Genomic DNA, 16,145 nt, shown 5'->3' with positions numbered 1-16,145 from the left:
ACAAGGGGTTCCACTTCCATGGGGTATTTAGGTGTGTGTAAAGAGTGCTTGACCAAGTTACAACTTTGTATAAAGATTGGTTGACGACATATGTCCATGGTATTGGTGTGTGTATCAGGCCTTATTTTGATCAAGTAACATTTTTTTTGAATATAGACTATTTTGTGATAATGAAAATAGGTCTTCTCAAAAGAAAGAAGTCTATTTTTTGATAAGAGAAAATCGATAGCAAATTGGCAGCACCTCAGTTAGGAGAAGAGGACGAGTGTCAACCCAGAGGTCTTGGGTACGATCGTCACTGACTACGGTGGATGTGCACCCTTGTCGGCGTGGTGTGTGTGAGTTGTATAATTTCAAGTCTTCCTTTAAAAAAGAGGAGAAAATCGATCTTCCAAATAATAAAAAAAACAATTTGAAAAAGAAAAGTGGGTTATTATTTTAGTGGGACCCGCTAGCGTCTCCTCTTAAGCATGCGGACTCCTGAACACGAGTAGCTTCATCCTCTTCCTGATCTCTCCGCCATGTCGCGCGTAGCAGCTCGCCTGGTGAAGTCCCTTCGTACGCGTGACGCTCAAGCTGGGAGAGAGCATCCATCATATGCTGTTAACAGGCTCTGTAAAGCCTATGGCGTTGCTGCCCAGCAAGAGATTACAAGGTATGGATTGGATAATGTTTTAGGTTTCATTACTTCTGGCCAGAATTGAGCTTTGTGGACTCATCTTGACAATTTTTCAAGCCAACTAAGCCTAGCGCCATCAATTGTGAAGATTTTCACATGATTAATACTGTACAAGATCTTTTTTTCTCATTCTACGGATCTGCAGAGACACAGGCCATGATGTACTGGCTCCTTTTACGGCAGCTCGACAGATCACGGAGTCTACCCCGTTGGTGATAGAGAGATCTGAGGTAGTCACACTTTGCATTTTGATAATTTTTGAGAGTGAAAATATGTTGTGATTACTTAGTAGACTTTGAATGCTCCTCCCATGTTGTTTTGTGTGTGTGTGTGTGTGTGTGTGTTTGTGTGTGGAATATATATTATTTAGTCATAGTGCATCCACCACTGGGTGTAAGCTGATCGGTATTGAGCCTAGGTCCTTGCTGTAGGAGGTAAAACCCTTCACTACCAGGCTACATGCCCGTGGAGCACTTTCAACCATGCTTTTCACTTTTTTAGGGTGTTTATACCATATTAAAATGTGTTGTAATGGTATCTATTGCTCTCAGGGAGCGTACGTGTTTGACAGCACCGGGAAAAAGTATCTCGATACCCTTGCCGGCCTTTGGTGCACATCTTTAGGCAAGTCTTGTACCTAACATCTCACTTTGTATGATTGGGTTTGATATCTATTTCCAGTTTGTGCCAATGTGAGAGGTCCATGTGCTGAGTTGCTGGCATTCTATGTAAGACAAAAAGCTTTTGTTTTGGTTTGTCATCTGAGGCCCTTTACAGACATGCTCACACTCAGGCTCATGGGCCCATCTCGACTGCCTGTGAGTCTTGGACAGGGGGGTCTCCCCTGTCCAAGCTCCCGCCTGTCTGATGGGCGGGGAAGAGCCTTAGTAACTCTTGGAAGAAAACATTAAAGAGAAAAGTTTGACTGAGAAAGACATTTGAGATCTACAGGGGGACACGAGCCTCGTCTTGTCAATGCTGCTGTCAATCAGATGAACAAATTACCATTTTACCATTCATTTTGGAACCGTATCACAAAACCTACTATGGTAACATTTTGAAGCTTTGATCATTGTATTGATTCCATATATATCTGCATTTTGCACACTCAGTTGCTTAATGTTGGAGGCTATTAACTTGTAGGAACTATCCAAAGAGCTACTTGATCTTTTTACACCAGCGAAGATGTCAAAAGTATTCTTTACAAATGATGGATCAGAGGCTAATGACACCCAGGTTAGCTCAAGTCCTTGTAAACATCCCTACTTTTGTGAAGTAAGTGCCTGTTTTTAAATTGTGTACACCCCCTCTGTTTGAGTCCTTCCTCTGCATTGTATGGCCTAGTGGAATCCCTCATTTTGCAGCTATACTTGTATAGGATTTGATCCATCCAGGATAGTTTGTCTACAAACGAGAGGCATTCTCCTCTTGGGTGACTTGCCTGGACCGCTGACAGGCAAGTACAGCTGTTTGATTTCCACCTGGATCCTCTGATATTGGCAAAGATGGACCCTATGGAGTTGGGGACGGGTCAGACCTCACTGGATTCTAGCAAATTAATAGCTAGGCAAACATCTTTCGAGATGGGGAGCATGCATGAGCTACTCTTATATAATGGCATGTCTGAGTGACCACCTTCTGGTAGCCTAGCTTGTTTCCCACATGGAGGTGGATCTAGCATCCTGGATTATTTGATGGGGTCTCCTGCTCTTATGTGTCACTTCTCAGAGTTTACCATTGTACCTCCACCTACAGGGGTTGATCATACAAACCTAGCCTTGACCATCTCATACCTTCCCCTGCAGCCTCTCCAAATCTACTCTACGGAGGTGGGGGAAATTCCACTGCCTCTTCGGAGAAGCATTTGGTCCACTGTCCAGGGAAAAATTGTTTCCTCAGTCAATGCCTGGGACTTTATTCGAGGAGCTCAGCAGGCACAAAGATTCACTCCAGAGAGAGTGGATCCCAGCCTCGAGAAAACTCATAGCTAACCATTACTAACTTCTTTCACATACATGATGGCAACACCTGAGTCGGCAAATCCACCTAGGAGGAAGACCAGTTGCCATACCGGGTCGTCCTCGATCCTGGAGTCACCCTCAACTGCACCCACCAGCTATGCCGCACTCGACGTCCAGGGACCCCCAGTCCACGGCAGCCCTTCACACGACAGCTTCAGATTAGGGAGATTCTCAAGCAACTTAGGAACACTCCTCACTAGTGTTGGACATGGCAAGCCTCTCGATAATTATGGGCTCCGTTATGCTTGATATTCTGGATGGATGATGATACCACATCCACATGAACTCTCCTTTGCATTGACGTGGAGAGGTATTTTCACGTGTATCCTGTTGCATGCGCGGGATGTACTTGTTCCAGCCCTAAGCCTACTGATTAGGAACACTAATGCAATAGCAATGAATAGACAGCAGAGAGGAGAGACAGATGAACTGTATTTTCAGTATATTGATATGGTACAACAGATGTATACGACTATACAACTGCTGTGTGGCCTTTGGCCTTCCCAAAATGGGAAATATAGACCCTATCTAGACTCGCTATGACCTGCCCCTTAGGTAGGGATCATATCATTATGAATAGGTTTGAGCCTACCTTTGAGTAACTGCTGTTGGCCAGCTTCCTAACGCTTAGATGGCCACATTACTCCCGTGTGTGGGCTGGTTATAGTGTGAGCCATGGTGATGCTTGTGGACTTGATGCTTCTTCCCTGCTTGAGTCTGCAAATCCCCCTAATCCTACCCTAAGACTGTTGCCTAATCAGGGATTAGATATGAGGTTAGCCATGTCCAAGTGTGTGCACGTGACATTCCCTCCTGCTAAACTTGATGATGGGTTGGAAATCTATCGTCCCTCCTCCCTGGACTACTGACTTTGTACTTCGATTGCTTGACTTCAGACACTTTGAAAACCCTGTCATTCCTCTGATTCCACCCCAAGTCTGGACTGAGAACTGTGCATCTGTTCCACTCTGTCCCCATGCCTGCAATCCCTTTCCCTTAACATAGCTATGGTCTCTTGCTGAGAATGATCATGCTTGATGCTCCACCTTTGGAATTGATCAGAGAGGCAATGGTATGCTCCTTTAGGCACACAACTCCGAGGGAATGCTTTCCTTGGCTTTGCCTGATGCCGACACCTCGTAATTGCTACCTTGGCTACGTTCTCCTATAGATCTGTCCACCTTTCTTGGGACAGCTTAGTGCTTAGATGGTTGAGCCTGAATGCTCTGATTGCAATAGCAATGAATTGTCAGGAGAGAGGAGAGAGGAGAGAGAGATGAACTGTATTTTCAGTATATTGATATGGTACAAAAAAATGTATGACTGTACAACTGCTGTGTGGCCTTTGTTCTTCCCAAAATGGTAAACAAAGACCCTATCTAGACTGACTATGACCTGCCCCTTAGGTGGGGATCAGATGATTATGAATATGTTTGAGCCTAGCCTTTTATAGACTCCATAAGCACAGGTCAGCTAGGATACTGCCGCCCGCCAGTTCTATTTGTCCACGACTTATCAAAAATGCTCATAAATCATGAAATATACTGGTTGGCCAGCCTGATGATGCCCACCTTTAAGTAACGGCTATCGGCCAGCTTCCTGATGCTTCGATGGCCACAGTACTACTTGCTGCTTCTTCCGTGCCTGAGTTTGCTAGTCTCCCTAATTCTATCCTAAGACTGTTGCCTAAAGGATTAGATGTAAGGTTAGCCATGTCCATGTGTGTGCGTGTGACATCCACATGATGATGATGAGATAGACGTAGAGCTACTCTTATCATTTTGTACAAGTCTTTTAGTTTCTTTTAGTCTTTTCCATAGCTCAGTATCACATAAAACTCCTATACTACTTTTGGTCTCATATGACAGACAATTTGTCACCATTTGGCCACCAAAGTGGTCTTCCCCTATTTCATGCCAAAGTATGGGAGGCTAGGGAGCTTCGTGTCGCCTGTATTGAGGCTAGGACTCGCGTCACCTATGGGAGGCGAGGCCTTGTGTCACCCGTAGTGTGGCCAGGACGTGGAACCCATTGTCAAGGATCCCAGTTTAGGCTTCCCGTTGAGCTAGTTCCGTGCTCGGGAAGACCTACTATTTACAGGTTCCAGGAACGGGAGATATATCCACTGCATAATGCACGTGCACACATCTCTCCTTGCTTGTGTCTTGTATTTTGACATGGTTTGTGGCATGTGAGTAGGTGGTAAGTATTCACTGAAACCTTTGTTTATTCTCGTAAAGGTTTTATAACCTTTACTTTTCACACTTCATTAAAGCCGGACACTGCCCACTGGCTAGTGCTCAGGGCTAAGGCGCCAAGCTGTACCTGCAAGTACACCTTCTGGAAACCCTACTGTACCTGCAGTATGTGCTGAAACCCTACTGTACTGCAAGTACACCTGCTGCCAACATCTCCAGCCCACGGGACACCAACCACAATCCTACCATTAGTTCCAGATCCAGGACATACTCCACTGCCATCACACCACCTTCCCATGTACCGTGACAAAAGGGGACCTCCCGGCCACACTCTTAACCCCATGCTCGACATACTTGAGAGTGGTGTCCCTCTACTGGAGGATGATGTGCCCCACATGCTTGATATTCTCCTGTACTCCATGATGAGAGTCTCTTGTACTAGTGATTATACCCAATGTACTTCCCCATCATGATCATTGTATCAACTTCTACTTTCAAAGAGCTATGTTATTTGTACTTGTTTCGTTTTTCTTTTCCATGATGAGACATACCATGGATAGCATTGTATCACTTTGGTCTCATAGACCCATCAGGTCTTTAGGAGACGTTTAATATAACTCTCTCTCTCTCTCTCTCTCTCTCTCTCTCTCCCCCCCTCCCACTGCGCCCACCCCTCCCGCTGCTCCCTTCGCTCTTCGCTCTTCGCTCTCCCCTCCCGCTGCCTGCTTGCGCCCCCCATCTCTCCCCCCCCCCGCTGCGCCTCCCTCTCCCGCTGCGCCCACCCCTCCCGCTTCGCTCTGCGCCCACCCCTCCCGCTGCTCCCTTCGCTCTTCGCTCTCCCCTCCCGCTGCCTGCCTGCGCCCCCCATCTCTCTCTCTCTCTCTCTCTCTCTCTCTCTCTCTGTCTCTCTCTCTCTCTCTCTCTGTCTCTCTCTCTCTCCCTCCCGTCTCTCTCCATCACACCTGTTCGCTTGCATTCGCCCCCTCTGTGTGTAGCCCCTCTCTTTCGTCAGGCCTCTCTATCACTGTTCGCCTGCATTCGCCCTCTCTGTGTGTAGCCCGTCTCTCTTCTCTGTCACCGATTTGGTTCGTGCCCTTTTCCCCACCCACCCTTGCTCAGGCCCCCAAGGCAGCAACATAATGGGGACTTGAATTTCATCCATTTCTTCTCTTTCTCTCCCACATATTTACCTGCTCCTTTCAAACATTCCCTCCCTCTATAATGGGAGGGTCTGTAGATGACAAAATCAGCCAGCTTGATCATATCCTTAGGGATCTTATCAAGGACCAGAAGAAGACATTGGACAGCACCATCACTGCCATCAAGAAGGACTTATTGACGCGCATGGGGAAGCTGGAGGCCGAAGCGGAAATATGGAAGGAAGAGAAGCTTACCATGCAAGAGGAGTGGGAGAAGGAAAAGCTCGCCATGCAGGAGGAAATCAACCTTTTGAAGGGCGAAGTGGCATCCTTACGCGATCGTCCACGGGAGGAAGGAGAGACTCTTGAGGTGGACAAAGAGGCAATCAAAGAAGAGATCACCAAAACCCTCACCCACACAATCGAGGGGAAAATGGAGGCGGCCCGCGAAGGATGAGTAGAAGTGATGAAGAAGAACATCAAAAAGGAGGTGCAAGAAGATGTACAAGTGATGAAGAAGAACATCAAGAAGGAGGTACAAGAAGATGTACACATGATGCAGTCTACTCTTGATGAAGAGAAGATGCGACAGATCCGGCGCCTCAACATCCGAGTCACAGGGATACCAGAGAGCACTACCTCCACGCCCGAGATTGACGGGCGGAACCTATGTACCAAGCTAGGACTAAAGGAGGATGAGCCGCTCCCATTCACTAGAGTATGGAGGACAACCCCAAAGGAGTCCACCAAAGGCAAGGCCTTAGTGCTACAGTTCCCGGACGAGGAGAGTAGGATGAGCTTTATGAGAAGACGGGCTATCTTGAGGAGCTTGCCAGGGGACCCCATCTACTTCGATGATGACCTCACATGGATGCAATTGGAGCACAGAAGATTATGCATGCCGAAGATCAAGGCGGCACGCAAAGAAGGGAAGAAGGCACATTATAGGGATGGTCACATCTACATTGATGGGAAGAGGGTCGAATAGCACCATCTGGCCTATGAGACACGGAGGAAACAACATGAAGACAAAGAGATACACATAGCAATCTGGAACTGTAATGGAGTCCTATGGACACATCCAGGGAGACTTGAGGAGGTGATGGAGGGCCGGGATATCATCTTGATGACAGAGACACATGAGAGCCCGGAGAGGGGCTTACCACGGGTTGAGGGTTATCAGTGGGAGTCAGCTCACCGACAGGGGATGAGACAGGCCACCTCCCGAGGTTCAGGAGGTATTGCAATGCTTTTCAGACATGGGTTACATGAGCATGTTCGAGTCGTAGCACGAGACTCAGAGGTGAGAAACATGTGGATTAGCTTATGCCTCTCGGAGACCAGATGGATTTATGTCGCCCTTTGCTACTTTCCTCCGAAGGGGTCGCGGTTTGCCACCACCGAGGAGCCGGGTGGAGGAGAGGCTAGTGAGTCTCCATACTCTGTCTTATCTGAGGAGATCTTACACTATTCGACACTGGGAGAAGTCTTCTTGATGGGGGACTTCAATGCACGGACTCATAGCAGACAGTGCGAGATCTATGACTTTGAGGATCCCTTGAGACTAGAGCCGCTAGCTACAGAGGATACAGGGACCACTCGGATCTCCGCTGATGGAGGAGCTGACAGCACTGGATATGGGCAACATTTGCTGGAGCTTGGGGCCCGACACCATCTCGTTATTTATAACGGGATGACTCAGTGGCCAGATTCAGGTGGGTTGACTTGCTTTCCAGTGGGAGGCGGCAATAGTACAGTGGATTATGTGATGGGATCCCGGGAGGCAGCAGATATGGTGTCTCACTTCACCGTACCACATGCCCCATTGGGGCGGATCATACATACCTATCCCTCACTTTCAGGAGCTTATTGGAGACCCACCCACCCATCATACAGCCACCACGCACTATTTTTCACTTCACTCGGGTTCTAGCCGAGGTGTACGACTATCATGTTCATGATCAGCTATTTGCCTTAGATCCATCGGCACCCATGGCCATGCTCACCTCCGAGCTCTCACATGTACTGCACTCCGCAGCCGCGAGGAGTTTCCCATACCACATACAGACAGGACGGCCACCTACATCTGGGAGCATGCCCCAGAACCGATGGTATGATGATGAGTGCAGAAACCTTTACCGCAGTCTCCGAGTGCAGAGGGCTCGCGGGGAGATCACCCAGAGGTAGGCAGGCAAGAGGATGCATACTCTCACCCGCCGTAAGCGGCGAGCTTATGAGGCTGCTCAGTACTGGGACACATATCACATGCTCATGAGCAGAGATGCTGCTGCTGCTTGGAGGAGACTCAGAGAGCCCCGCCCTCCCACACCTATTGCCGATCCTCAGACCTGGCAGACATATGCAAAGAGACTTTATGATGTGCCTACACAGCCCCCTATACCACAGCCCACAGAGCCATGCTCCACAGTCTCCACCTTCTTCACCCCACCTATGGTTAGGAGGGCCATATGCCGACTCCAACATGGACGGGCGACAGATCATACAGGATTACAGGGAGAGCATCTCATCTATGCTATTGATACATTGGCACCATTTCTTGCTCATCTCTTCAACAGAGCTCTGTCAGAGGGGTTTCCGGCTGAGTGGACGATGCACACTATTGTGCCGATCCATAAAGAGGGAGATGTACTAGACCCCGGGAACTACAGGACCATCATGATTGGCCATATATTGGCCAAACTATACGGGGCAGTTTTGGAGGCAGAGCTGAGCACTCACGCAGAGGTTGGGGGATTGAGAGCAGTAGGCCAGGCAGGCTTCCGTCGAGCCTTCTCGACCATCGACCACATTTTTACATTGAGGTGCCTGATTGATCAGGCCAAGGCACGGAGGCAACGGCTCTATTGTTGCTTTGTGGATTTCCACAAGGCATTTGATACTATGCCCAGAGAGCGCCTCTTTCAACGACTATAGACACTAGGCATACCTTCAGACATGATGTGGGGCATATACAGGCTATATGAGCAGGTCTTCGGGAGAGTCCGATGCCCAGGAGGCTTGTCCGACACAGTTGCTAGCACCATTGGTGTGAAGCAGGGGTGCCCGCTCTCCCCCACGCTCTTTGGGCTCTATATTGATGAGGTGGTCGATTACATCACACAGGGAGGAGGCTTTGGGGTTGAGCTATCAGGTATTACTGTCCATGTTATGCTTTATGCTGATGACATCGTCTTGGTATCCGACACGCAGGTTGGGCTTCAAAGACACCTTGTGGCTCTTGATGACTTCTGCGCATAGCAGGGGCTCACAGTGAACCTTGGGAAAACCAAGGTTATGATCTTCCACACTTCACCCGCAGTTAGGAGCCACACTACTCTCACATTAGCAGGAGGGCGGGTCGAGGTGGTGAGCTCTTATGTTTACCTTGGCACGGGGGTATGCAGCTCTTGCTGGCCTTGAGTGTCAGTGTCATCAGGCACATTTTCAGGAACCCCGCACGAAGGGGTGGTTCTTTGATACATTAGTGACACTAGCCTTGATGTATGCAGCAGCGGTTTGGGCACCAGGGCTTGCAGCCTCCACATGGGTACAGCTGGAGAGACCACGGATCTTGATGGTCTCGAGGATGATACGCAGCAAACCATGCGTCCCGCACGACATTGTTCGAGCTGAGTTTGTTGCACCACCTATGGCAGTGGAGGCATTGTTCCAGACGATCTCCTTTATATACAGGATGAGGGAGAGGCCCACGGAGAGATTATCCCGCCGAGCTTTTGAGGCATCTAGACAGCTGGCCGAGCCTGGACACACTGGATCTTGGTATGCACAGATGCTACGGTGGTTCTCACATCATGGGATAGACATTGAGCAGTTGCCACCTTTTCAGTATGATCAGTCTGCTCCACGGGGTTACCTCTCTCTCAATGAGAGGAACAGAGTGATGAGACAGGACATATGGCAGCACTACATACAGGAGACATGGACAGCACCAGAGAGCTCACTACCACCGAAGATGCTATACTACAGAGACCACTTTATGAGCATCTCAGGGAATGGGTTTATACATCGACCGCGGTACATGGATGTATACATGCCACACAGCTCTCGCGTTGCTATTGGACAGCTACGAGTCTCATCACATCAGCTAGAGATAGAGGCTGGGAGAGCGGCACGGGTTCCCAGAGCTGAGCGGATATGCAGACTGTGCCGCGAGGAGGTGGAGACTGAGGATCACTTTGTATGTAGATGTAGAGCCCACCAGGGGGTCAGAGATAGATATGCAGGATTGTTTGAGGAACACTCTTCACATCGGTTGATGGAGGCCTCGGACCAGCGACAGCTTGGCAGACTACTACTAGAGCTTCATAGTTCTCGAGAGAGACTCCTCCAAACACCCGCTCCCACTAGGGGTGGGAGACAGTCCCAGCTCACAGATTTCTTCCAGAGAGCTATGCCAGTGCCAGCTGATGTACCACGTGGGGTGACCGCACAGAGAGCAGAGGAATTGAGAGCCAAGAGGAGACCTAGACAGACTGGACATAGAGCACCCCGACTCCGTCACCGAGAGATAGCAGCTATCCGAATGAGAGACCAGATGGAGACACAGGAGAGGCTAGCTCGCTTTCACTCAGACTCAGGGTACATGTTCATGCCATTCACAGCCTCAGCATCGGCGATGTATGATATCTTATATCCCTCTTATGGCACTGGATGGAGTTAGACATAGATCTGCATAGCATGCTTGTACTACCCCTTCAGCATATAGAGATGCATCTTGCCTTAGCACTCCATCCACATCCCCACCCCCCCTTATATTGTTTGTATATGGGCTCCACCGATCCATGATATCCAGACACATGCACACTTTTTCTTTTATTTCTTTTCTTCCGATGACCGGAAGAACACAGTTGTATTATTTTTTGTCTCATAGGCCGACTTTGGCCTCTCGTAGACGTTAATATATCTTTCTTTCTTTCTTTCTTTCTCTCTCTCTCATTGGGTCTTTTTGACACAGTTGTGAGCTATGGGGCCTCCCTTTGGGGACCAGACCTCGGGGAGGATTGGGAGATGGCAGTTCATGATGTTTTCACGGGTGATTTGCAGTAAGCCCTTAGTGCCCCCCCTCCATTATTCTTGTAGAGTTTGGAGCAACCTTGCCACATGCACTCTGCACTGTAGTGCATGGTGACAAGATGACTCATCATCATCAGTGCAACATTGTACATTATTAGTACCCTTTAGGATCGTACGCTGTGACCCCATTGTAATCCTCAGTCTAGGATAAGTTAGGCATGAGCTATGTAGGTCATTCTCAGCCTTAGACAGTAGACAGTCAGTCAGTCAGTCCAAGTCCCTTAACCCACTTGAAGAGATGCATTCATGCGTGTAGAGTCAGTAGAAGCCTTAGGGTTTGCGTTAGAAAGCACTCTGCATAATGAAAAGCATTCATCCATTGCATATAAACCATTGTAGAAGCCTTCAAATAACATCTAGCATTTATTAGGATTTATCTAGTATTTTTCCCATCATTTATATCATTTAATGGGCATTTTTACATTATTTATCCACTTATGCAGGACAAGATGCAGTCCGCCAGCTTTGTAGCCAGCCTACCAGCATCAAATTTGCATATAAATAGTTGAGCATATCATTCATTCCATCATTCATATCTCATTCAGCCTTGAAGACCTCAACGTTTGGAGCCTTCAGCACAAGGAGCATAAGCGATTGGAGAATTCAGCAGCGTTTCATCCATCAGCATAGCATATAGGAGCATCAACGCCTGAGCAATTCAGCCTTCATTGAGTAAAACGCAGCATCTACAGCATTCAGCCTACAGATCATCTTGCGTTTTCAGCTTTCAGCATCCTTGTTTGCAACGTTTTGCTACAGCCACTTGGTGAAGGTAAAACTCAGCATTCATACTCATTTTCAGCATTCATACATAGCCTAGAACAGTCCCAATCAGCCCCTTCTCTCAGCCTCAGATTTGCAGCCTACCTACATCCATTGGGAAGAGTGCATAGGCTCGAGATTGGTCATCATTGGTGCTTCTACAGCCGTGTATAGTTCAGCCCGACTCTTGGCCCTTCGAGATCTTGCGTTTGGCTTATTGTCAACCCACAGTCAGCCACTTCAAAGAAATAAAGCAAATACTATTCCGGTAACGAGATAGGGGGCCCTTTAGTGGGTAATTCGGGACCCCATACGGTGTACAATATTCATACCCCATTTTGACTAGTAGCATTAGCTTCCCACTCTCCCTAGTTGCTACTTCCGGATGCTCCCTATTGATGTATTGTAGGGATAGATACTTACCTTCAGTTCTTTCTTTTCTTTTCCAGACAGTGTATTAGATGTCACATGGTTGTAACTTTGGTCTCATAGGTCACTTTGGCCTTTTGAAGACGTTAATATAATATTTCATTTCATTTCATTTCTCTCTCTCTCTCTCTCTCTCTCTCTCTCTCTCTCTCTCAAATCTCTTAAAGTTTGAAGACATAAAGTGGATTGCTCCCTACTGATGTATTGTAGGGCTAGATACTTACCTTCAGTTCTTTCTTTTCTTTTCCAGACAGTGTATCAGATGTCACATGGTTGTAACTTTGGTCTCATAGGTCACTTTGGCCTTTTGAAGACGTTAATATAACATTTCATTTCATTTCATTTCTCCCTCCCTCCCTCTCTCTCTCTCTCTCTCTCTCAAATCTCTTAAAGTTTGAAGACAAAGTGGATTGCTAAACTCGCGAAACTCAGGATATAGAAGACGGTGTGAGCATTTGTGTGAGGATTGTCAAATTACGAATACTTCTGGTGCATGTTACATTGGTATCAGATTTAGCTTGTCCATAGACACTGTATCCTAGTGTGGCATCCTTGGATGGTCAGATTGCGTTCCGGCACGACCACCGACTTCAGTATCATGTCTACAGAGGAGAGTACCCATCAGCCGGAAGACGTCTCCCTTGAAGGAGACCTTGCTCTTCCGACTACAGCAGACAACATAGCTCTACTTAGAGCTCAGAACCAGCTTCTCATGGAGCGTCTCCAACTCTTGGAGGCAACAACACGTTCTTCTCTGCCTCCAACAACCCCCGACTACATCTCTCTCTTCTTTCAGATGGAAGAACAAAGAAGAGAAGACGAGGCTAGACGGAGAGAAGAAAAAGCAGAAGCTGAAGCAAGAAAGCAACAAGAAAAAGCAGATAGACGGGACTATGAGGAAGTCCAATGCAGGATCGACGAAGACCGGCGTTAGGCTGAACTCGCCGCTCGGGAGCACCAAAGGGAAAAGGAGGCCTTGCATCTTAGATACCAGCACCTTTCTTCAGTTTTCCTAGCCTCAAGTGCCACCAACTAGCAGCCCGCGACATCAACTACCGTCATTCGAAGTCAACTGAATTTTAGTAAGTATGATGGTAAGTGTGATCATTTAGCAGTTAATCAGTTCATTCATCAATTTACTACTCATTTTCCATTAGCTAGGATTACAGATCCTCAGGACAGAGTCCGTAGCGGCCCCCCACCTTACGGGTGAGGCAGTCACTTGGTGGCAGCATTGGTCTAGTCTTCATACTGACCAGACCATAGGTGTCACAGCTTTTAGCTGGGATACATTTGTTCATGACCTAAAGACCAGATTTCTCCCGCCCCAGTACATGACCGACCTGGTAGATGAGTTTTTATGGACTCAAACAGAACGGGTCACCAGTGCTTCAGTTTTCCGGAAAGGTTATAACTTTAGCACAACAGTTAGGGTTATTTGAGCAAGCCAAGATAGATCAATTCATTCGTGGATTAGATCTTAATATCTAGTTCATAGTTCGCAACTTTGAACCCAATACATATGACCGGGCTTTGACTCTTGCTCAAAATGAAGAAATAAACAGAGGCAAGTCCAAGCAGTCGTCACAGTCCAGTATCAAACCCCAGCAGCAGCAATCTGCTGCGCAGTCAGGGAAAGGTAATGCATCTTCTAAAGATGCTAAGAAGGATGGCAGTAATAGCTCCAGTTCAGGGGGTAAGAAGGATAAAGAATCTAAGCTTAAGAAAACCCCCGAGGAAAAGGCTAAAGTAGACATCACTGGAGGTTATCTTCCTCCAGAGGAGCAAAGGAAATACCAGTAAAAAAAAGATGCTTTTTTTTGTCATACCATAGGGCATGGTAAGAAGGATTTCCAAAAAAGGTAAGCGGAGCAAGCCTCCGAAGAGCCTTCTGCCGCAGTATCTCCTGCTCCTCCAGACCCGCCTGCTACCACCATTGCAGTTCATATCTTACCTTCTATGCATCCCATGCCATCCGTGGTACTTGATGCTAAGCAAGAGGGTGAGGCGACAACCATATAGAAAAGCCTGATCCGAGCTTATGGCTCTGCCAGGGGCTGCCAGTTCATAATCCTTTTTGACATGGGTAGTTCTGAGGATGCCATCTCTCCCCATTTGGCTACCAACATGAGCTATACCTTAGTGCCCTATCATTTGGAGGTAGACGGGTTTACATCATCTGGTCTTCGCACCCACATATCTCAACGGACACAACAGTTTTCTCTTTAGGTTCAAAAGGCCTCATTCCAGCAAGATTTCATTGTCTCTCCTCTTTTGGGATGTGACATGATCTTAGGAATCTAGTGGTCTCGTCAATATGAACCTATTCTCAATTGGGGGCAGGGCGCCTTTATCATCTCTAAAGGTTTTCGTGAGCCTGTCATGATTCGGGGGGATAGGAGTATTCTTGGCATTCCTATGATTTCTCATCTCTAGGCCATACGAGCTATCCGCCGCAAGGGAGCGGAAGGAGCATTGTTTTATGCTCAGACAGCTTCTATCTCATCGATATCCGCTGTCTCATCTTCCTCTTCAGTCCCTCAGTTGTTGGCAGATCTCCTTTCTCATTCAGACATTTTTAAGGATCCCACCCTCTCGTCCTATGGATCATCATATCGATTTGCTCCCTAGGGAAGAACCTCCTAGCAAGTTTCCCTCTTGTCTTTCCTAGACTTTCAAGGGCAAGCTAGAACAACAGTCAGCACTCAAACATTTGAAACTTGTTCCTTATGGACGCATTTTCACAGTCACCACAAACCACCAAGCACTTAAGTGGCTCCCGACGAGGCCAAGTGCCCAGTGGAGTAATGAGCACACTAGACAGGGTCAGCTCCTCCACCAGTTTGGAGGAATGATCGAGTACAACCCAGTAATAGCAGATGTTCTTAGTAGAAAGACCAACATCCAGACCATTCATGAGTCTACCATTCTCAAAATCTCTGGAAAAGACTTGGATAACATGACTAATCCGCATGTCAGTTCCGTAGAGTTTGGTACTCAACCCAGTTTGGCCCTTAATTCTGAGCCTGGCCACTATCTAGTTCATAGACAGGCAAATAAGTCTAGACGAGATGTCCACTTCAAGGAAGGGCATTGGGTCTATTTGCGCATCATGAAACAAAGATTGAAATAAGTGGGCAAACGTTGTCCCAAGCTTTCTTTCCGTAGTTTTAGACCTTTTCCAACAGTTAAAAAGATAAGTGATGTCTCCATGAAGTTGAAGTTGCCTATCAATTGGACGATGCATGATGTTTTTGTTGGGTAGGAGGGCAGCTAGCCTGCACACACACACACACACACACACACACACACACACACAACCTCAAGCATAGAGAAATGTGAGTGTGCTGGAAAAGATGTACTCAATAATGATATGAAATGAAAGTACAAGTGAGTACTAAAAAGCCTAGGGCTAAATGCCCAACACACATAAGTGTGTTCACACGAGGAAAAAAACTTGTGTTCACACGAGGAAAAAGTGAACATTTCCAGAGCTAATCCAGAAGGAGCAGCCAAAAAAACAGGTTAGAGCTAGGATTTTGAGCACAAGGTGCAGGCTAGTGTGGACTTGGAACCAGGGCTTGGATTGGCATTGGAGAAGGACCAGAAGATGTTGTCGGCTGAGTACAGCACCTGTCGGCTGCATGGAGGAAAACAGGCGCTTCAGCGTTTTATTTATGAGGGTCCAGTCGGTCCCGACTGCTGGTTGGCCAGCACTTTCAATAATCCAAGGGGCTGTATAAGGCCTAGAGTGCTCGTCATTGTATCGATTCATTCCTTTAGGGAATGGGTCCAAGTTAGGACTAAATTTTGGGTGACGTTT

The 16,145-nt window shown here is 47.5% G+C and overlaps 1 protein-coding gene across 1 annotated transcript in view; it reads left to right on the top strand.

The window, feature by feature from the left end:
- The first annotated feature begins 439 nt into the window (after positions 1-439).
- The window catches only part of LOC147605408 (vanillin aminotransferase-like), a 54,601-nt gene continuing 38,895 nt past the window's right edge, over positions 440-16,145 (top strand). The window contains exons 1-5 of the mRNA XM_086793566.1: positions 440-655; positions 825-909; positions 1,231-1,303; positions 1,631-1,728; positions 1,823-1,915. Coding sequence (XP_086649692.1) covers positions 522-655; positions 825-909; positions 1,231-1,303; positions 1,631-1,728; positions 1,823-1,915 — 483 coding nt within the window. The 5' untranslated portion in view covers positions 440-521. The remainder of the gene's footprint in view (positions 656-824; positions 910-1,230; positions 1,304-1,630; positions 1,729-1,822; positions 1,916-16,145) is intronic.

Source organism: Cibotium barometz, chromosome 59 (genome assembly GCF_041138505.1).
Source record: "Cibotium barometz isolate CiBa-2024 chromosome 59, ASM4113850v1, whole genome shotgun sequence".
In the NCBI taxonomy this organism is placed as follows: Eukaryota; Viridiplantae; Streptophyta; class Polypodiopsida; order Cyatheales; family Cibotiaceae; genus Cibotium; species Cibotium barometz.
Note: the sequence above shows the minus strand (reverse complement) of the source record. Positions and strands in the feature narration are given on the sequence as shown.